Here is a 22,220-nt window from a genome sequence, read left to right on the forward strand (position 1 = left end):
GAGTCTCCTTTTCCTATATGATTACTCAAGGCTGCTTTGAAAACAGTTCCCCATTCCCCAGTGGGGCTTCCTAGTCCTAGCTAGGGACTCAGAAGCTGCTCTGTACTGAGGATAGAGGATTGCCCAGGGGACAGGTGTGGACAGAGTGACGGGACAGAGCAGGGGTTCAGAAGATGGGGACTGCCGGTAAGTTCAGTCAGGGTATGGAGTTCCATGTGGTGAAGCATGACTGGGATTAGGTTCATATGCTTCTGTGCTCCTCTCAGAAATTCCTTCTGACTACAGTGATCAGTATTTCATCTGATATTAGGGAGAGTGCTAGATTTGAGGTCCTAGAATCAAAGGTGAGATAGCTACTAATAACTCTGCTACTAATATGACAGTTCTAGAATAATTAGTTTGTTTTCCCCCATCCCTTGAGCCATTCCTTTGTATTTCCCACATATTTGGACCTAGAGTGCTTTCAGTAGTGCACAGTGGACAGAATTTTATCTGGCCTTACAAGGCCTGGCTAGAGATTATTTCTCTTTAATAAGTACCAAAACCTTCTTTTCTTTTCTTTTCCTTTTTTCCTTCCTCCCTCCCTCCCTTCCTTCCTCCCTCTCCCTTCCTTCCTCCCTCTCTCCCTCCCTCTCTCCCTTCCTTTCTCCCTCCCTCCCTCTCTCCCTTCCTTTCTCCCTCCCTCCCTCCCTCTCCCCTCCCTCCCTCCCTCCCTCCCTCCCTCCCTCCCTCCCTCCCTCCCTCCCTTCCTCCCTTCCTCCCTTCCTCCCTTCCTCCCTTCCTCCCTTCCTCCCTTCCTCCCTTCCTTCCTTCCTTCCTTCCTTCCTTCCTTCCTTCTCTCTCTCTTTCTTTCTCCTTCTACTTGATGTTTTCCTACTTTATAACTATCTAATAAGCATCCTATGGCTAACTGAAATTTGTGGAGGGTTACAAGCAGACATATGGATGTGACATGAGTCTTTGATGATATAGCTGATTCTCTGAGTGAAAAAACTCAGGATCTAGTCTAACTGCGAACTACTTGTCATATGAAATAATACTTAAGACATTTTAGCTGAGCTTTCTGTTACTTGACATTGAAGGCATCTAACTGAAACAGACTCTGAACTTGAGTTCTTCCTTAGATCTATTTATTGGCTCAGGCTGCAGCTTCACACTCAGGTACATATATGTGCGCATATGAGAGCATGTGCACACTCCAGCTCTGGTGTGAGGACCACCTCATGTTCTCCCCAACTCTTTGTCTCCCCAACAGCACTAGAGGCTAAAGACTTAGGCCCCATTCACATTGTCACTACTGCCTGGGGACTGAATGGCCAGCCATCTTTAGAGGGAAGGGACTGAAGAAAGGAGGGTCTCTGGTGGAGGGTAACGCATTTTACCTAAATTTCTGTGCCAAGACAGCACAGACATGAACTGGGAGGAGGGGAATGCAGCAATGTCTCTGTGTGTTCAGAATTACTAGTGACATCCAATACCACCACTACCTCCCATCTCTGCCCTAAGAGCTAGGTGTGTTTAGCTCAAAGATTTGTCCTAGATTGTTCTGATTCAGTCAACATGAAGAAGATGGGAAGTTCTAGAAGGACTGTGCTGGGAGATGAAAAGAGAATAATGTACTGTAGAAAGAAATAACCAGAGGAGGGCAAAAAGAGAGGCAGTGTTAAGAACAAGTTATACCGGATGGGAGAGTTCCCTGAAGGCCAGACTTAACCTCCTGCCTCACACGCAGACTGCTCCAAACCAAGAGCTAGGACTACCCCAGCCCAACAGTGAAGAATAAAAGGTGTGACTGCTATGAGTTGAATATCCCCTCATGTTATGGCCTTGGGTCCGCAGGAAGAGAGCTAAACAGCTTTCACTGAACTGACCAGAGCCTAAAGGGCACATTTGATCTGTGTTGATGCACTGGCCTACTGGCCAGGCTTGGATCTAGTCATTTGGTTGCACTGCAGCCTAGGCCTTCTGCATCTGGTCCCAGACAGAGCTGTAGATTGCAGCCATACAACAGCGCCAAGCTAACTGACCTGCTCAGGGAGCCATACTTAGAACCCTGGCCCCATACAGGTTCTCTCTGCTTTGCAAGCTGAGTGCTGAAAAAAAATCCCAAAGATGGGTCATAGGACTCCTCTACCAGAAAGGATTTGAATCACTTGGAGCAGGATTGCTTTGTTCCAGTTTTTATGTTTATTTTATGTGTTTCCCCCCCTGAGACAATGGCCTTCTTCAAAAGCTATCCTGTGGCAGGAAAGATAAGCTCCACCCCTTCAGCTCTGACCTTGAACGATTGGGGAAGTTCTCGCAAGGTACTGAGAAATGCAGACCCAAGGGAGATCAGGATGGGTGCTGTTCACACTCATTACCTCTTGAGGATATCTGCATTGTCATATGTCAGGTAACTGCGACCAATGAACTGCGGGATCTCGATGGCTTCAGTGATGGCTGGGACAGAACAGAAAGTAAAGGTTATATGGCACGTGGCCCTCTTGACCTCTGTAGGCACGCGCGTGGCTGGAACACATCAAGAAAGGCTGGCCCTTGGAAATATGACATTTAACAACTTGTCAACCCCTTCCTCTTGGCTGTACACACACTTGGCCAGGTTCAAGGCAACCTGGTCTGATGTTCTGCGTGTTGGCTTCTCACACTTCTCCTCGCTGGGGGCTGGCAGTCACTGTCACTGACCTCTGCACTACTGAGAAGACCTTGCAATGTGCCAAAACTTGAACTGTTCCCAGTGATTCTTGGAAACCAAAGAGGAGAACTTGGGCCATGTGGGGAGCAGCTGGGGATAACCCCAGATCTTCGCCAAGGAAGGCAGAGAAAATAATCTCTAAACAAGGCCCAGTAGGATTTCTTTATTTAAGGATACTCTGCTAAACCCCTTTAACTATGATCTTAAGTGACTGGAAAGTGTGGAGGCTGGCTCGCACTTATAAATCACCTTTCAGTGTGAGATTTCACCACTATCTCAGGCAAATAGCAGAGAAGGTGGGGGGAAAGGAAGACCCAGGTACTTTCATTTTACAAAAGAGAAGCATCAGGATTGGTCCAAGCTCATGGGCTGAGGAGCAATAGAGTATGGAGCAGACCAGATCTTAGTAATTCTGGCTCCTATTCCCCCTCTTTACTTTCCAGTATTTTATAAACATGTCCTTCCTCCCAAATTCTCATTCCCTTGTCTTCCTGAGAAATCACTCTCCTACACACAGCAAATGAGCAAAGTAAGCAGTGTATTCACTCTCAGGCATTGGGCTGTGATGAGGGGTTTTCTAGTAGAGAGATAACAGCAGATTAGTTTTCCCTTCTTTGAAAAAATAGTGGAAGAATAAACTAAGGATATTCTCATAGTTAAAAATTGTGCAAAGTGAGAGAATAAAGCAGTTTATGAAGCAACTACAGCTTCAAGAGGACATACATTGCTTGAAGCCGAAGAGATATTATTTTAAAAACTCCACCCTAGGAAAGAAATGTATCATGAGCTGATACTTTGAACAAGGGCAGAATTTAAAACTTAACTTTTGTTACTTTTTTTCTTTAGCAGTCCTAGGGTTTAAGCTCAAGAGCCTTCACTTGAGCCACACTCCAGCTCTTCAACTTTTTTTAAGGAGGGAAGTGGAGAAGAATAGCCCTATGATAATGGGCCTTCAGGTACAAGTTTCTATGTTAGAAGGTTACTCTGCCATGTTCTCTAAAGCTTTTCATAAAGAAGGGAGGAAGAAGAGAGGAAATAAAGATGAAAGAACATGTGAACAATAAAAGGAAAAACAAAAATTTTAAAAGGTGATTTCTGAGTAAATTATCCAAGAAATTGCTTTATTGCTTAACAAGACAGCATAGCCTTGGGCAGGGGCTGACAACCAAGAGGACCTGTGAGAGGTGGAGAAGAAAGACACTGTGTCCACACTGGCTCCTCTCCCTGCAGGCTAACAGGACGGTGTTGGGAGGGGTGGGAAGGAGACAGAAGGGGAAGCAAGAAGGCCAGAAGACAGGAAAAGAAACTGAGTAGAAAAATGAAAGACACAAGTGAAAATGAAGAGAAAGCTGCAGCAAGAAAAGGAGAGAAGAAAGTGTAAGGTCCGCTCCTGGATGGCCAGCAGACTCCACCCTCCCCGCAGCAAAGTCTCCACCCAGTACCTGCGTTACCTAGGCAACTGGCACACCTGGAAGAGGTCACATCTGCATCTGCTGAGGTCACATCTGAATTTGATGTGGCCACACCTTTCCCCCGCCCATACCCTAGATAAGGCCTAGCCCAGGCCCAGACGCCCTCTCTCTGTTCCTCTCTGCTCTTGCTCTGTTCTTTTCTAGCTCTGTTCTTTTCTAGCTCTCTCTGCTCTTTTCTAGTTCTTTCCTCTCTCTTTCCCAGGCCTCTCCCAGCCACGTGGAGTGCCACCCTTGCCTGGTCCCAGCAGGTCTACTGAATAAACCTACCCCTTACCACGTGTATGCTGGTGCTGTTCTTACTCGGCTACCTCTTTTTAAAAACCTAGCAGAAAGTATCAAGGCAATGGAGAAAAAGGCATGAAAAGGAAGGAGTCAGGTAGGTTGATGGGCAACCAGGGGGCAAGAGAAGGGGAGGAAGGAAATGAGAAAGAGAAGGAGGAAAGGCACAGGCTGGAGAGAAGGAAATAGAAAGGAGACTAGAGGAAGGAAACAAGAGGGAGGAGCAAAACTAGAGGAGGTAGAAGGGAGCACTTGCTGGTGTGGCTGACTCTTAATAGAAGGGAGGAAGGGGGGTGTCCCAGGGCTAAATGTAATAGCAGCCTCTATTGGGTTTAGCTCTCCCTGCTCCCCAGGTGAGAAGTACAACCAGGGCTTGAACCTGCTGCTCTTGGCCATGTCTGTGGGTCTGTGGGCCAACAGCCATGGCTGCCCTGTATTCCCTGAAACACTCACACATACATCCCCAGCATACATTCCCTGGAATACATCACCCATCAGCTCTGTGCACAGAGCCTTAGCATGCTTCCTTCTTGGGAGCTGTATGCAGCTGTCTGCTAGATCCTGGAGCAGGGCCCGCTGAGGTCCAGCAGGGCAGCAATCCTGCTTGTTCCCAGGGATCATGTGCTCAAAGGGGAGAGTCCTATCACCCTGGTCTGCTTGTCCAGTGCCCCACACTGCCTACCCCTGGTCCCCTCTGTGTGCTTGACTGCATTGTGCCCACAGCCTGGGCAGAGCTACCCTGGCCAGCCTAGCAGGGGCCCAAACATTCCCATCTCCTACAGGACTTACTATACTTACTATTGAGGCAGTAGTTCCCACATTCTGCCCAGTGCCAGCATGAAAGAGAAAGGGAAAGTCAGTGTTCACAGCCATTAGACAACCAACTGCCCTGGGCACAAGCCATTTGGACACAAGCCTTGTTCCCTCACAAAGCTCTGCAAGAATTTGGAAGGAATTGCAAACAAGATCTACAATAGAAACTTCTAGAAGTCTCTCCTAGTACCAATTCACTACTTCCCCTCCCCCATAGTAGGTTACTTGGGGGTAAGGGTGGTGGTGGACCAACAAGATGTTTATAGTATGTTAACACTTCTGATGCTCTTGCTCCCCCACTTTCAGACTACAGCCCACATTTTTTCCTAAGCCCAGAGAAACAACTTCTTACTCAGTTACTCACCTTGTAATGGGGTAGGAATTTTCTTGACCATGTGGCAGAGTGTTGATACACCAGCCCAGTATTTATTTTCTCAAATCCCCTAATCCCCAGGCCTTTGCCCTTGATAAAATTCTAGAGACTAGACTGGGCTATTTTGTGAGTTAGCAAAGGCAAAGGGTACCCAAAAATGATGCTACTGAATAAGGTGGATATGCTCTTAATTTAGCCTGTGTGGATAAACAGTGATTCCATCCAGAAACATTAGAGCCAGATAGGGCCACTTAGCCTTTCCTGGCCCTTTATTGTTTATCTAAATACTATGCCTATTTTTTTCTGCATGTTTTTCCCTGTGGCAATGACCTTACTGATGTATCAAAAGTTTTACCGTTCTCTCTCAATTATTAAACCATGTGCCATTGGGTGGCACCCAAACCATCTTCAATGAGTAATAGAAGCTAAGCCACAAGTTCCATATCCCAGGAAAAACCAATTTCGCAATCAAACGCCTTAAGGTTTCAAGTACAGCTGGGTCCTCCATACACTCTGGACATGAGGAAAAGGCTAATAAATTATCCAAGTCTAGCTTTTCCAGGAGCCAGGAGAGTACTGCACAGCACCCTGCTGGCTGCATACCTAGCACACACTTGTTCTTGCTGGGCAGCTTCAGACAGGGCAGCACGGTCCCTTCTTACACAGCTGACTTGGCACACAATTCTCTATTGTACAGGTTGAGCCCTTCAAATCTAAAATTCTCCAAGCCAAATGCTTCAAAATCTGAACCTTTTTGGGTGCTGACATGACACCATAAGTGGACAATTCTATGCCTCGTGGAACAGTCCAAAAGCAGGTACATTAAACAAAAATACTGTATAGAATTGACTTCATATGAAACCCAGGGGCCTTTCATATCTGAGATACCTCTTTACATATATATGGATCTTCTAAAACTTTTTCAAAATCTGAAATTCAAACTACTTTTGGTCCTAAGCATTCTGGATAAAGGGCACTCAACCTGTATTAAGTTGATTCTGAATCCACGAAGGAAACAGCACATTTTCACCTAACTACAGACTAGCATCTTGGGTAAGTACGTCCAATTTTTCCATTGTTAAATGACACAACATCCTAAGAAAATAAATTCCCTATGCTATGCATAGCTTCATGTTTTATTAACTTGTGTTTTAATGTTCAGAGTATTTTCAAAGTAACACCTACATTTACTAAATTTACTTCTTATACATTGGAATCAAAACAAATGAGTTTAAAATCATCTAGCTCAGCCTTAGCAACATGATGTATATCTACTAAATATAACATAAAAATGCCCTCAGTGCCACCTCGTGTTCTATGATCAGCATTGATCAGGCAAAATCTGAACTTTTAGGAGAGTACATCCTTAGAGAGAATGTGTATCTTAATGCTAGGCTTTGCCTCGGGCTGTTGAGCTGCGAGTATGCTAAGCAGCTGGCCTGCTGCAGAGAAACACCTCCACCTAGCGGCCTGAGTGTTTCTGTGCTCAGAAGGAAAGAGGAACAGAATTTCCTTAGTGATCTGTCCACAAAAGTCCAGTAGAATTCGCAGTGGGGCAGGGTGGGGCCAGGGGGAAGGCGGCACTATAATCTACACTCTCCTCTTACAATATAGCAAGGTCTCTGATAAATCCAACCAAAAAGAGAGCTTGTTGGTTTGCACAGATAATTGAGATTTATTTGACCACAGGATTCAGCTCCCATTTCTGCAAGTGAATATATGTGTTAGTATGAATTGGGAGGTTATCATTCCTCAGAACATAGCTTTTTTATATGCCCAGCTTTATACAATTCAGTTTTAGAGAATTAACAACTTACAGAGATACAAGAGCTCCGAGGGAGGGAGCCCAAAATAAAAATATATATATATATATAGAGAGAGAGAGAGATGAGAGTAAAGCAAGCTAAGCAAGCAACCTCTAGGGGTGGAAACAGTGTTCTGAATTGAGGAGGCCTTGCTGACATCCTTGTGAGATGCACAGGGACCTTGCTTTTGGGATTAGTGCATGCATGGGGTTCTGAGGTTTGATGAAATAAGATGCTTGAACGTGAGAGTCCCCACCTGAGAGGTGAGGAGACCACCAAAGTGAAACCGCATGGTTTTTGTTGGTGCCCAGAGTCCTGGCTGAGAGTTAGAAGAACCTCAGTCTCTTGACAGGTTTGGGTTGGGCCTGGGAGCGATGATTCTGTGAAGCTGCTGATGCTTTCGACCAGAGGCTGGGTGGGAGTTGATGTCACCTCTGTCTGGGTTCAGGCACGGCTCCTACTTTTTTTTGGCCTCCCAGGAACAAAGGAGAGTTTCTAAACCACCTTGGCGGCCTGAGGGCTGGCAGACTCTGGGATTTGTTTGTTTCTGGTCCTTCTTCTTAAGAAGTGAGACCAAGTGTCAACTCCCCCGACTGCAGCCAGTCCTAAGGAATCCAGACTCCATGAGCAGCTCCTCACAGAGAAAGTTTGGGGTCAAGATTGGGTGGTCTCATCCTAGGTGATTCTACAATATTTTGCTCAAATAAACAAACAGGTTTAAAGACTGTGGAGAATGCTAGAAACAAATTCTTGCTTTTGAAGCATGATTTAATTATTAGGTAGGGGGGAAAAAAGCCCTCCCTATTTTTTTGGGGGGGGCGGTCCGGTCGTGGCTCCTGAACTCTGGGCCTGGGCGCTCTCTCAGCTCTTCAGCTCAAGGCTAGCGCTCTACCACTTGAACCAAGCGCCACTTCTGGCTTTTTTCTCTTTGCTTATGTGGTGCTAAGGAATAGAACTCAGGGCCTGATGTATGCAAGGCAAGCGCTCTACCACTGAGCCACCTTCCCAGCCCCGCATAATACCTAAAGATGGCTTCCAGCTCATGAATTTGCCCAAACTTTCAGTGCTTTTCATCTCTCAGAAATAAGACAATTGCCCATCTCTTCCTCATTCTTTCTTTCCAATCGTTTCAAGGGACAAGAAACCCTAAATTATAGCTGAGTTCATACTAACTGCCCAGAGCTGTGTACCTGTAGAGACCTGGGGAAACCATCTCAGATCCCTACTAACCTTCCTAAGTTAGTATCACTGGAGAGGATATTATAGGATATAGGCAAGGGTTCTTATAAATGAACCTTCCTAGGATTTGCAACAGCTTCCATTTTATCCAAAGCAATGTCTTGATGCAAAGCTTAATTATTAGGTAGGGGGGAAAAAAGTAGGTACTGATGAAACATGCAGAGCAGCAAATGGTTCACCTGGGTTTGATCTTGCTGTGTCGGTAGAGGCCAAACACTCCCTGCCACTGCCCATTCCTGCAGACCTTCCTAGGAACTCGGGCCTTCACAGAGATCTGTCTTGTTTGATTCTCACTGTAACTGAACCCAGAGTCCCAGAGTCACATGCTGGGCACTTTGTATCAGTTTGAGCTGAAGTTTTACAGCATGAATCAAGCAAGGGATTACAAAGTATCCTTTCTTCCTTCCTTTTACCTAGACGTTCATTTAAGCCCTGACTTATATGGACCATTACTGTTAGAAGCAAGTGTGAACTGCTTGTAGTAAAACTGGATACAGGAAATTCAGAGACCGACATGTCAAACCCACATTCTGATTGAATGGACCTCTCTTGAACTAAATTTACCACCTTCTAGCTCAACACTTGTGCTTGTTAGAATTATAATCTGGATCACTCCCAAAAGAGCAATTTGTCTTCTTGGTTGAAAAATAATGCATTGATTATTTGCCATTCAAATTCCATAATTTACTTAATAAATGGGCAGGGTGGTACACACCTATAACCTATCATTCAGTAGGCTGAGGCAGGAAGATCATGAGTTCAAGACCAGCTTGGGCTATATAGAAGGACCTTGTCTTAGAGAGAAAAAAAAAGGAAAGGAAAAGAGATATGCAAATAGGCAAATTGGTATCTTTACTATATTTTCAGACTGCTCTAATTTATAGTTTTCCTCTAGGTTCTAATTTTGGCGAAAGTCTGGAATCAAGAAAACAACAGGAAAGCAAGATAAGCTTTCTGCTTGCTTTCTTTCTTCCTTATTTTTCCAAGCAGGTAAGGGCACCTTGACATCTGAGACAAGACAGTCCACACGGCCCGACCTGACAGTCACACGTGGGCACGCCTATTCTAAACACCAGGACCAACCCACAGCTTCTGCTTCTTTAAGCAGCTGCAAAAAGAGGACCAGGATTTGTGGGCTGTGGTTCTGCTGGCTCCCAGACAAAGGCATGATACAAACTGGTGAGCTCATAGCCTCAGCTAACATTTTGTTTTTCCCCTCAGTAATAAGAATGAATAGAATGATAATATTGGTTGAGTACTTCCCTGTTTAAATGCCTTATGTCAACGGCTTCATTCAGTCTGTACCAAGCCCTTTGGGTAGCTACCATTGCTAGTATTATCCCATTTTATAACTGAGAACACTGTGGTGACCCACGGTGGAAAGCAGCATGCTGCAGAAGGTTATGCATTCTTTAGTTTGGAATAATTAATGCATAATTCATTTCTTCCATAGGCGGGCAATATTTCTCTATATAGCATGCAAGAAAGGGGTCAAAACTATCATCAACACACAAAATATAGGTACCCCTGTCAGGAGAGTCTCAAATGCATCAGTCCTAGAAACCCCTGCTATGCTATGACTTCACCATTTGGTAGAGAAATGAGGGGGAAATTCTTAAGAAGCATGGAGCCACGGCAGGGAACTCTTAATCTCCTCTTACAGAAGTATTTCAGTGTTTAGTGTTCACTAAGTAATTGTAATTGGCTTGTTTATATGTAATTGACCACCTGATACATAAGGAAATCATTCATCAAAATAACCAACAGGACAGTGTACCCATATACTGCAAATTTCCCTTTAACAATGCTGGCCTCCCAACATTCTGTCCCTGGCTTTCATCCCTCCAGGAAGTTGTGTCCAGCCTCCCTGTGTACCTTTCTGGCAGTGTAGGCCCTCAAAGCCCAAAGGGCAGTCACATTCGTAGCTCTCCTTTCTGGGCCGGCAGCTGCCCCCATGGGCACAGGGAGCTCTCACACAGGGGTGAGCCGCGTTCTCCACGTTTACTCCCGAGGTGAAGTCATGCCTCACGTGGATGGTCCTGTCGTTCAGGATGATCTTGGGAGAGACACGTAACAAAGAAATTCAGGAATCAGGAGACATCTTTGCAGTCATCTGAAGTTCCCCTCAGCATACCAACCCAAACTCCACACAGTAGGCAAAGTTAATAAAAAAGAAGCCATGCTCCTGCTGTGACAGTCCATAAGGAAAGAGGTGCAGAGGGGACTGCATTTGTGCCTAAGAGAAGCTGCCAAGGAGAGTGCTCCTCTGATTCTGGAAGACAGGCTACTTGGGACAGTAGAGAAGACATCCTGAGAACTGCAGTTAAGCTACTCAGCCTAGCTAGTGGAATTACTTAGGAGCTTCCCCTGCCCATGGGACCAAATAGAGCCAGTCTCTGAAGGTGGGACCTAGTTGTCAGTAATGGGAAAACCTTCCAAGGATCCCTTGGGAAGCCGTGGCCATGGCTATAAGGCTGACTAGGGAAAGGACAAAACCAAGAGGCATGGGGCAGGATCAAGGGAGCTGGTGCTGTGGTGGGGGCTGTGGAATCCAGAGACTTCCTGGGGTATTTTCCTGAGCTTTAGCTAACATATTTTGTAATGTCCACTAAAACTCCATCAACAGAGCCACCCAATTGTCCACTCCGTCACTCTTGCTGTCCTCCTTCCTGGCCATCTCTGAGCTCCCTCCTTACAACATCCCCTTTCCTCACCACTGAAAAACAACAAATGAGATTCCAGTGCTTTTGTTGTATGGTAGATCTAGTCACGAGAACAGAGAAGCCACCACTTAAGAGGCTAAATTTGGAGTCTTTATTGTAGCGCTATCGGGTGGCAGAGGAATGCCTGTCACAAAGCCCTTCTGCCCTGAATACAGCTAATGCACAGCTTACACAGCCCAAACCGACAAGGTGCATGGAATTAATCTTAACAAAGGAGAAAGTAAATCAGATATGAACACAATCAAAGTAAAAAACAAAAGCGGTGAACACTAGAGTCTAACAAAGATATTAAATATAAGCCAAAGCAATCAAATGTGGACACAATCACGGGGGATCAAGAACCAGTCATCTAATAAGAGTGACACTTTTCTGGAACTTACCAACTCAAAGCACAATTTTAAACTAAAGACTGTTCTCTATTATTAAGGCTTTTTGTTTAGACCCACTCTCGTTCCTTCAGTTTCTTAGCACTGCTGTTTGTATATTTCCTGGATCTGAAGAGCAACTCTTTCTAGCTGATGAGTTGTCAGGAGCAGTTACTGTATCCCTGAATCTCAAAGAAATGGGCCTAACTTTTCGACTCTTGACTCAGGATATGTAATTACTATGAGCATATGCTGGCTCTGCAGAGCTCAGAGACACAGAGAGTACCTCCTTTTGCCCTGGGAGTTATCAGAAATTAGAATGGGCACTTCCTGCTGTGAATGGTGTTCCTAAGGTCTTGCTTTATCCTTGGAGAACACTGAGAGAGCTGTAAAATAAAAAACAACCCAGACTCCTCAGTTCTAAATCTGAGAAGCTAGGGAGGAGCTTGAGTCCTCACAACCTCCTCTTTCCATGCTGGAAGTGAAGGACACGAAACGGAATAGTACATACTCAAGACAAGCCAAGACAGGCACCATTCAGTAGCAGATGTGGCACCACCAATGACTGAGTTATTGGGAGGAAAGAGTGGCCCTTCTAGAAGGTGGGAAGGGAAGGGGCTGAAGTAAGGAGGCCAGGTCTGGCCAGCACCACATTGGCCACATGGTGGATTGCAGGGTCTTGTCTTCATTCTGGGGGAAGAAACTTCCTTACCCCCCTCACCTGCCTCCCAGGTAATGGGTAAGCCAGGATCACTGGAGGCAGGGATAAGCACTTGCTGATAGGTTACTGAATCTGTCAGTCCAGTGTCTGGGACTGGGAATTTCCTGAGGATCTGCCCCCAGCCCTGACCTATTTAGGCCCGGACCAGCCTAGCCTCTGGACTCCATGCCACGTGTGTCTCTGTGGTCGTGTCCTGTGTCCTGGCTCATCTCTAGTCATCATGGAGTCCCAATTCAGCTCTCCACTGGAGCTGAATTGGCTTGTTGTTATTGTTCTTATTTCTTTCTCTTTAGCATGTTTCCTGGCTGTGTTATGTGTATTTGAGTGCTGCAGGCTTTTGTAACAACTGGTGGCCTGCAACCTGTTAACTGTATAATAAAGACCCCAATATTCTATATTTTAAAATGTGGCTTCTGAGATGATTTACCTTACTACAGGGCAAAGCCTGAAAAAGGCCAACAGTGAGGGCAAAGAATTTCAAAGCTGACTAAACATGGCCAGTATCTCTCCCATGTCCCTCATGGGGAAAAGACAGCCTGCACTGCCATGTCCCTGATATCATGGTTCAGTAGCCAAGGGGAAAAAAACCACATCAGAGCCAGCAAATATTGGCCGGGCCTTTTTCCTGAGCTAGGAGATGATAAAGATCCAGTTCATGGGCCTTTCCCAGTGCCACAAGGTACAAATCACAGCAGAACCTTTGCTGTCCCTCCTTCATCTTGGTCTCTACCAAAAATGATCCAGATATCATCCTTGGTCACTGCAGGAAAATAGGATGAAGCTACTTTTCTTTAGAGTCTTTGCCCAGTCTTAGTCATCTATAAGTCCATGAGGCAAGCTGCATGTTTGTGGCAAATAGAACATGTCTTCCCAGCCAGAGAGCAATGGACAGCCTCAAGACAAGGAATGGGAGACAAATGGGAGTGCTAACTGAGTGGTTATTTTGTCCTTAATGTATGCTATTGAGACCTTGGTTCCCTGACTAATGAGCAAATGTGTGGGATGACAGGTGACATGTAGCTTGAGCGAGCTACAAAGCAATGTAAAGAGAAACAGAAGCTACGAGACGCAGTTGGCGCCACTTACCTCTTTCCCTGATGTAGTAGTGTCTGCAGTCTCCTCGTATCAGTTGTCTCCCTGAATATGTTTAGAATTTGAGGGTTGGATTTGCTACAAACACTGAGTTTACTTAGAATATCATGAATGTAAGGTATAATGAGCACCGATCTAGGAACAGGTGTTGTAACAAAGTAGAGTTGGGAAGGTATTTAAAAAAATAAAATTGTCAAAATCTTAGAACTTTCTCAGCACTTCTTTCTTGAGTGTAGCAGATCATACTGATCATAATTCAATTGTGTAAAATCAAAGTGACAGAGTAAACTAAAAAAAGTGAAGTTATACCTTCTGGATGCTGCCACTAAATGGCTTGAAGATGCCTGAGTTCTTCTTCACGTCATCGTAGTTGGGGACACCGCCAATAAAAATATCTGTGTTGCACTTAATCTGGGTAAAGCCACCCTGCCGAGAGATTTAAACCACAAATCTTAGTATCAATTCATTATCACTGTTCAGACTATCAACTATGTCTTTGACTCCCTGTTGGGGAACCAAATGGTAGAGACAGCCTTATGACTCATTATAGCAATCTATCTAGAGATCGGTTGGACTTCCACATTCTTTTTTTGTTTTGGTCGGTCATGGGGCTCGATCTCTGGGCCTGGGCTCTGTCCCTGAGCTCTTTGGCTCAAGGCAAGTGCTCTGCCACTTGAGCCACAGTGCCACTTCTAGTTTTCTGGTAGTTAATTGGAGATAAGAGTCTCACGGACTTTCCTGCCTGGTCTGGTTTCAAACAGCAATTCTCAAATCTCAGCCTCCTGAGTGGCTAGGATTACAAGAATGAGCCACCAGCTCCTAGCTTTCACATTCTTTTTTATTACCAAAACAAGCATTTACCATTTACTAGGATGTTGGTAAATTTCTTTGCTCTTTGCAACTCAAGTTTATTATCAGTGACAATGATAATATCTTCATCCTAGGCATGTCATGAAGAGTTTATAGACTGTATTACTGTTCTTTGTTGTTTACTGCTCCTTGACTTGTACCCCTCCCTGCAGAAAGCAACTAATGGAGCTTGTCCCATGTGACTTGGATTATCCAATGAAAGGAGAGCAGAAGAGACTTGAATTGCTTTGGGGCAGAAGCTTTCACAACCAGGAAGTGGTTCATTGTGACTTTTTCTCTTTTGCTGTTCCTTTAGTTTGGAACAAATGCAAGCTGAGGCTAACCATTGGTTGATCTGTGGTGTAAGCAAAGAACTAAACCCTTGTTATGTTGTTTGTGACTTCGTGTAGCATAACTCAGCTTATCCTGGCAGTTGGGGTATCATTTAGTTAACACTTTGCCTAGATTTGGATGAATAACCAGCATTCCAGTATGGTTATTACTATGTTTGGGAATGGTAAAGAGAGAGCTTCTAGCAGTCCAAAAACTAGGGAAGGCATGGTGCAGGGGAAAGTAGTCTTTGTGATAGATTGCAAAGGACAGAGAAATTCTATCTTTCCAGTTTTCTCAAATGCCCCATGTTAGTTTCCCAAAGGCTTCTCCTGCTTCTAGTAGTTTCACCAGCTGTGTGTAATAGGTAATGCCTAAGCTTATTCAAGCATAAGGCATAATCAAAATGCTAAATCATCTAAAGATAGCACAGAGATAAATCAAAATCTGAGATCACAGGGAATGATCCTATATTACTACAGGTAATGCAATACTTCAGGTAATGTTCTCTCTGATTTATGGCAAAAGAAATATAAATAGTGGTAGCCTTCTATCATTTATCTAACAAACATTATTAGGCATTTACTGTGTAAAGGGCTGTACAAACAACAGAAAATGGGAAAGACCAGTCTTGCCCCCCCCCCGCCCCCGACACAGGTGCAGAATTGCACAGATAAGTCCATGGATCATTACAAGCAGCATAGGTGAGGACTGTCTATGTGTGCACCTGAAATTAGGAATATTTCTCCCTGTACCCTAGACATAGTGGATGGAGAGGAGTTAGATTTATGGAAACTTGAAGGAGTCAGGGATTGGAAAGAAACAGGAAGGCAAACACGGAGATCTTTGGAGGCCATGTCGTGAATTTAAACTTAACTCAAAGGCAATGAGTTTAAAGCAAGAATGAGCAGGAGAGAAATCTGTGTTTTAAGATCATTGGTCAAGGCTGGGAAAGTGGCTCAGTGGTAGAATGCTTTCCTTGTATGCATGAGGCCCTGGGTTCGATTCCTCAGCACCACATAAGCAAAAAGAAAAAAAAAAGCAAGAAGTGGTGCTGTGGCTCAAGTGGTAGAGCGCTAGCCTTGAGCTGAAGAGCTGAGGGACAGCGCCCAGGCCCAGAGTTCAGGCCCCACAACTGGACCCCCCCCCAAAAAAGATCATTGGTCAGAGGGAGACATGCACAAAAGGAAACAATCTACCCCAAGACTCAGAGAAGAGGTGCAGCATCGTATCCGGGTACACTGTGCCACATCTTCTGTTCCACAGTTATTCTGAAGTGACCATAGCTGGCCATAGTTAAGACTGCTTGTTGCTACAGTTGGCCAACAGTTCTCCAGCAGGGACTTTTCCAGCCTTATCTACATCTCATTGTGGCTGTGGTCTCATGCTTACTTCTCTTTGAATCACTATCTTGGCTCCCACTCTCTTCCAATACTTGGAAAGGTAGTCCCTCTTCCTCAGAAATCGCCACAATTATATATAAATCATTAAATCCTATCCATAACGACCCATAGGCTCAAGTTCTCTCTGGGGTTACCAACTCCTTCAAAGGGTGCCTCAATAAACCTTACTCTGTTAAAACTCCTTTGTAAGCCAGGCACTGGTGGCTCATGCCTGTAATCCCATCTATTCCGGAGGTTGAGATCTGAGGATCATGGTTCAAAGCCAACTCAGGCAGGAAAGTCTATGAGACTCTTATCTCCAAATCATATCAGAAAACTAGAAGTGGCACTGTGGCTCAAAGTGGTAGAGCTCTAGCCTTGAGCAAAAGAGCTCAGGGACAGAACTCAGGCCCAGGGTTCAAGCCAGGGCCACCCCCCCCACAATCCCACACAAAACAAAGTCCTTTGTATATTCACCCCTGAATTCTTTGTACTTGAGACCAAGAACCTATCATGTGTCCTCACTGACACAAGAAGGAGGAAAGTGGATTCAGAGTCATGTCAGGGATGGAAAAGAGGAAACAGAGAGATCTATCTGTAGGTCTATCTATAGATCTTTGGGAGTGCTCGTAGGGTCAGCTGTTTAGCAAAGGAATAGGTTGATTTGGTTATTGTCCTTGGTCATAACCTTTGGGAAGCTTTGAGGATTCTTTTTGTTGTTATTGATGTTTCCATGCTGGGGATCGAACTCAGGACCTTGTGCATCCTAGACAACCACTCTATCTCTGAGCTATACTATGGCCTCTTCCCCTAAGAACCCCAAGGACTCATATTAGCTGGTAAGTCACTGAAGAAGTAAAAAGGCTTTCAGGAACTCATGTGGCCTCACACAAGATTCATCTAGGCAGGAACCCTCGCCACAAACCCATAGGCCTCTCTCCTTCCTCTTTGCTCTTACCCCAAAGCTGAGAGGTCCAAGTAAGAGAAAGGAGGAAGGCTGCAGGGCTAGGAGGCATTGGCAGCAGACTGCTTTGAAAGGATTTGGAGTTGGGTGTGTCCAGTGAACCCGGTGAGAGCTGGTTCCTTAGCTGCTCAACACTCTGCCCCCCCCCCCCCCCCCACTGGCAAGAGGCAGGATTGCAGCCCCCATACCCACAGGGACAGCGCGTGAAGAAGCACTGACCCACCGAAGTGAGGCGCTTTGAGTCTGGTTCTAGGTTTCTTGCCTACTCTGAAAATGCCAGCAAGCCACTCTGGGGCTTTCTGAAGTCTTCAGAAATATGGCTTTTCTTCCACTCCTGTATACTCCACTCCAGCCTGTGCTCATAGTTTTCTTAGTGCTGCCTCTTTAGTCAGCTTTAGCGCCACACAGGGCTTAGGTGCCTGAGTCTTGCGTGAATCCCTCAAGGTTTACTCCAAACTCTGCTGTCTCTAAGCTCCTCTAAGGCCACTGCCCTGTCAGCCACACTTGAACTTGGTATGGACATCTGAAGACAGAATCCCTATGGTGGGGACTTGACCCATGTCACGCATTCCCCTTCCCCTGCCTAGTTGAGAGCGAGCTCAACTCAACTTCCCACTTCCCACTTCGTGTTCAGAAAAACACGAGAGAGGGAGCTACTTTGACCTTGTCAGTGAGCACTTAGGGTGGTAATATGAAATCTGAAGTGTGGTTTAACATTGTGTTCTCTCTCAGATCCTAATGTCAAACACCAAATACTGAACTACACCCAATTTGTAATCAAAGACTAACCCTATTATTTACAAATATTACCACTCTGAGCTTTCTTGTGCTACTACAGATGGTTCTAAGGCCTCAAGAGTTATGAATCTTACATGTATTTCAATTTATATGACGATACCAACAGATAGCCAGGACTATAATGTTAGACGCTTTAGATCATGTTGGACAGTAAGACAGTTCTCCCACTAAAATCCATTTTATCTGTTTTTCTGTTTTCTCTCTCCCTCCTCTCCTTTCCTTCGCAGTCCATCCTTCTCTACCCCTCCCATACTCTGCCTCTCTCTCTCTCTGTCTCTCTTTCCCTTTCCCTCTTCCTCTCCCCCCTCTCTTCTTTACATCCACAAACATAAATGGGGAATTTTCTAGATGTGTAGATGCTTACTTCTTGAAGCAGAACCAACTTTGGGTGTTCTTCTAATTCTCAGGGAGGACTGGTTCTGACAGACCCTCCCATCATCACTGCCTCCACAGCTGGCTTCTACACATATATTTCCTTTACTCTCTACTCAGCTCAGTATCTTCTTCCCCAATTAAACTCTTTTCCTTACCTTTCCCCCCTCTAGAAATCTTTTGCTTAACAAACAGTATAACCAAATTTGCCATTGCTCTCTTAAATATTATTTTTCACAGAATCAAGATCTAGAACAAGATATTAGCAAATGCAAGAGTCTTGTCTCCTTTTTTATGTTTTTATTTGTGTACACTTCCTGGGGCTTGAACTCAGGACCTGAGTGCTGTCCCTGAGCTTTTTTGCTCAAGGCTAGCACTCTACCACCTTGACCTACAACTCCACTTGCAGCCTTTTTAGGATAGTTAATAGTGTCTCATAGGCTTCCTACCCAGGCTGACTTTGAACTCAGATCTCAGCCTCCTAAGAAGCTTGGATTACTGGTACGAGTCCTCAGTACTCAGCATTCTTTCCCATTTGTAAGAGATTATACTTTTTGTATAAATGCAGAATCTTGCTAGGTTCTATTTTAATACAAATCTCCCTTATCTCCTCTGGCAAGCAACATTGTTTTTCTTTGGACATGACCTTGGGAATCAAATCATGGAGCAAAGTTACAGACAGTAGAATTCTGTGCTCTTAAATCCATAATATTACATAATTAGCAAATAATAATAATAGGTAAAGCTACATAGTGCTGAATTTTGAAACCTAGGAGTCTGGTTTTGCCATTTGTTATCAGACATGTCGTACTGCACTGCAGGCCCTAACTCAGGGTTTGTTTTTCTTGCCCATGACATTATCCTGCTGATAAGAACAAGGCTGGAACTTGAAGGTAGAGGGCAGAAGACAATCTTCTAAGTGCTGTTCTTATTACTAACTCACTTAACACTTATAACAACTCTATGAGGTCAGAATTATTACTATAAATCCTATTTATATTTGCAGGGTAGCTGCGTGGAATTTCAACACTATATTATGCTGTTGTTCTAACAATAAGAGCAAAAATCCAAAACAAAATGAAACAAAAAAAGCCTCAAAACAAACAAACAAACAAAAAACCTGAGGGGCTGGTTTACAATAATGGCAAACCATTAAGAGAAAAAGCATGGTCTTACCTCTGCCATTCCTTCTACTGCTTTTTGCTTATCCACTTGTAAGATACCATTCTTTGCTGTTCGAGACACCCGCAGTTCATGCCATTGGTCTAGGCTGAGGGGATTTTCACTCCTGTCAAGGAAAGATGTGATATTCATTTTCTATGTCCACTTGAATGAGAGAAGAACCCTCTACTTAGCTGATAAGACATTATTTGGGGGTGTCTGTGAGGGTATGTCTGGAACATATTAGCACTGAATTGGCAGTAAAAAAATGACTTTCACTAATATGGATGGACATCCATTGAACAAGAAGTTGGGCAAGGGGTTAATGTGCTTCTCCTGCCATTAAACCTTAGCAGTCCTGGTTCTTGAGACTTCATATGTGGATTAGATCTTAGTCTTTTGCTTCTTGGTCCTTTGTGCTCAGATAAGGACTTACTGTCATTGACTCGAGCAGGACTACACCATGCACATTTCTGGGCCTCCAGCTTGTGGATGGTAGCCTGTGGGACTTTTCAGTTCTATAATCATGTAAGACAATCCTACAAGACAAATCCCTTTCTACATATCTATGTATAGCTTATTGGTTCTGGTTCTCTGGAGAATCTTAGCTACTATAGATGGAAGAAGATCAGGAGTTAGGATGCTGCAATAATTTTTACCAATCCAGCTTTGATGACATTATATACATCATTTAGCAAAAGAAAAACAATTCCTGCTAATAGCAGCAGCAGTAGTGCCATTTGTTGAACTGTGGGCATGAGCACTGCGCTTGCCATTTCACTTATTCTTTACAAAACGACTAGAATGTAGGCATCATGAGGCTTTTCGTCAATATGAAGGATGACATGAAGGTAAAATATGATAGCAATCCTGTATTTACTTTGAAGAAAAGAAAAAAAAAGGTCTATGGTACCAAGAACAGATTCCTTGGCTGATGTTAGCATCATCCCTGAAAATACATAAAAATGAGGATAGATGGATAGGTGTAAGGATAGATAGATATATGATAAAGAAAAAATAGCAAGAAATGAACTATACAACGTGGGGGGGATGGATGAGTAAGTGGGAGAAATTGAGGGAAGGGTTAACAGTATTTAAAAAGAAATGTACTTGGGGTTGGGAATGTGGCTCAGTGGTAGAGTGCTTGCCTTGCATGCATGAGGCCCTGGGTTTGATTCCTCAGCACCAGATAAGCAGAAAAACCCAGAAGTGGCGCTGTGGCTCAAGCCATAGAGCGCTAGCCTTGAGCTGAAGAGCTGAGGTGCAGCACCCAGGCCCAGAGTACAGGCCACACAACCAAAAAAAAAAAAAAAAAAAAAAAAAAGAAACTTAGCAGTTACCTTACTTATATAACTATAACCCTTGTCTTCCCTGTTCATCACCTTTACAATAAAGATATAAAAAATAGCAAGACATTAATTATGGACTACAGGTGGAAGATATATAAATTTTTATAATTCAAGTTTCCTATATTTTGAAATTTTTTATAATGGAATGTTGGGAGAGATACTACAGTTTGAATGTGTCCAATATTTATGTGATGTATTAGGGCCTTTAAAAGGTGATTCCATCATAAGGACTATGCTTTCAGACATGGATTAATGTCAGTGTCATGAGAGCGAGTTTGTGATTATGAGATCAGTTCCTATTAAAGATTAAATTTAGCTTCTGTTTGCTTCAACCTACTATGCCTATGCGCTCCCTTGCCTTTCTGTCTTCTGCTGTGAGGACAACACAGCAAAAAGGACCCTGCCCTGGACCCTGACCTTCACAGCCTCTAGAGCTGAGAAATAAATCTCTGCTGTTTATAAATCACCATGTCTCAGGCATTCTGGTGTTTCATGCTCTCTGATATTGTGAGAAAGATTAACATTATTTTTAAAAATTTCCATTATCAAGTTGAGGTAGAAGACCTTGAAACTTACATGAGATTTATAAAAAGTTTTTGGCATTGCTTTTTATAGTAAGGTATATAGCAAGAACATAATTATTGCATTTATAGTTCCAACAATGTCTGGTTCCTGGCTCTCACTGAACCTTCTTCTTATTTTTTTTAGGTCTTGGATCATCTTTAGAAAACCATGAGGAATACCAATAGGCACAATTATCGAAGGGTCACCACCCCCTCATTTGATTCTTTTGCTCAGGCAAATGCTTTTGTGATTTGTCCTTAGCAATTAGAATTTAATCACCTTGGCTAAATCAATATGCAATAAAGAAACAAGCCGCCCATTTTTAAGAGATCTGTTTCCATAATAACTACCATGGTGGTTGTCATGTTCCTGTCCTACAGAGGTCATTGGCCGTCAATACACCACTTTCCTCTACACAGTCATATCGATCACAGCAATCAACAGTCCATTCCAATTGTCTGGATTTTTGAATTAAGTTCATAATGATTTTGAACACTCTATCTTTTCCCTAAAGTTAAATGGTTTGGCCAATTCCATAACTTCCTGTAATTTCAAGCTTTCACTGAATTTCCTTTATTAAGTCTTTGAAATGATTTCAAAATAAACAACTTCTTTCTAAGTCCATTTTCCAAAGAAGCATCTAAAACCTCAATAGCGATCTACCTCTGTTATCAAGTCACTCCGTGAACAGGAGGAGACAAGGAAGATGTTCTTGGTTCTCTGGCAACTCTTGCCTCATTTTCACTAAGTCTGAGCACTTTTCCTGACAGGAAAACAACAGCTTACACTGAAAAAAAATTAAAGATATTACTCATCAAAAAAAAGGCTTGTTAAGCCAGGGTCTGGTGGCTCATGCCACCAGATCTCAGGAGAC

At 43.9% G+C, this 22,220-nt stretch overlaps 1 protein-coding gene across 1 annotated transcript in view; it reads right to left on the reverse strand.

The window, feature by feature from the left end:
• The window catches only part of Egflam (EGF-like, fibronectin type III and laminin G domains), a 166,493-nt gene that overhangs the window by 14,328 nt on the left and 129,945 nt on the right, over window positions 1-22,220 (reverse strand). The window contains exons 15-18 of the mRNA XM_013018520.1: window positions 19,449-19,560; window positions 13,887-14,003; window positions 10,552-10,732; window positions 2,364-2,442 (exon numbers count right to left, since the gene is read on the reverse strand). Of these exons, the coding sequence (XP_012873974.1) occupies window positions 2,364-2,442; window positions 10,552-10,732; window positions 13,887-14,003; window positions 19,449-19,560 (489 nt within the window). The remainder of the gene's footprint in view (window positions 1-2,363; window positions 2,443-10,551; window positions 10,733-13,886; window positions 14,004-19,448; window positions 19,561-22,220) is intronic.

Source organism: Dipodomys ordii, unplaced genomic scaffold, assembly GCF_000151885.1.
Source record: "Dipodomys ordii isolate 6190 unplaced genomic scaffold, Dord_2.0 Scaffold41, whole genome shotgun sequence".
Taxonomy (NCBI): domain Eukaryota; kingdom Metazoa; phylum Chordata; class Mammalia; order Rodentia; family Heteromyidae; genus Dipodomys; species Dipodomys ordii.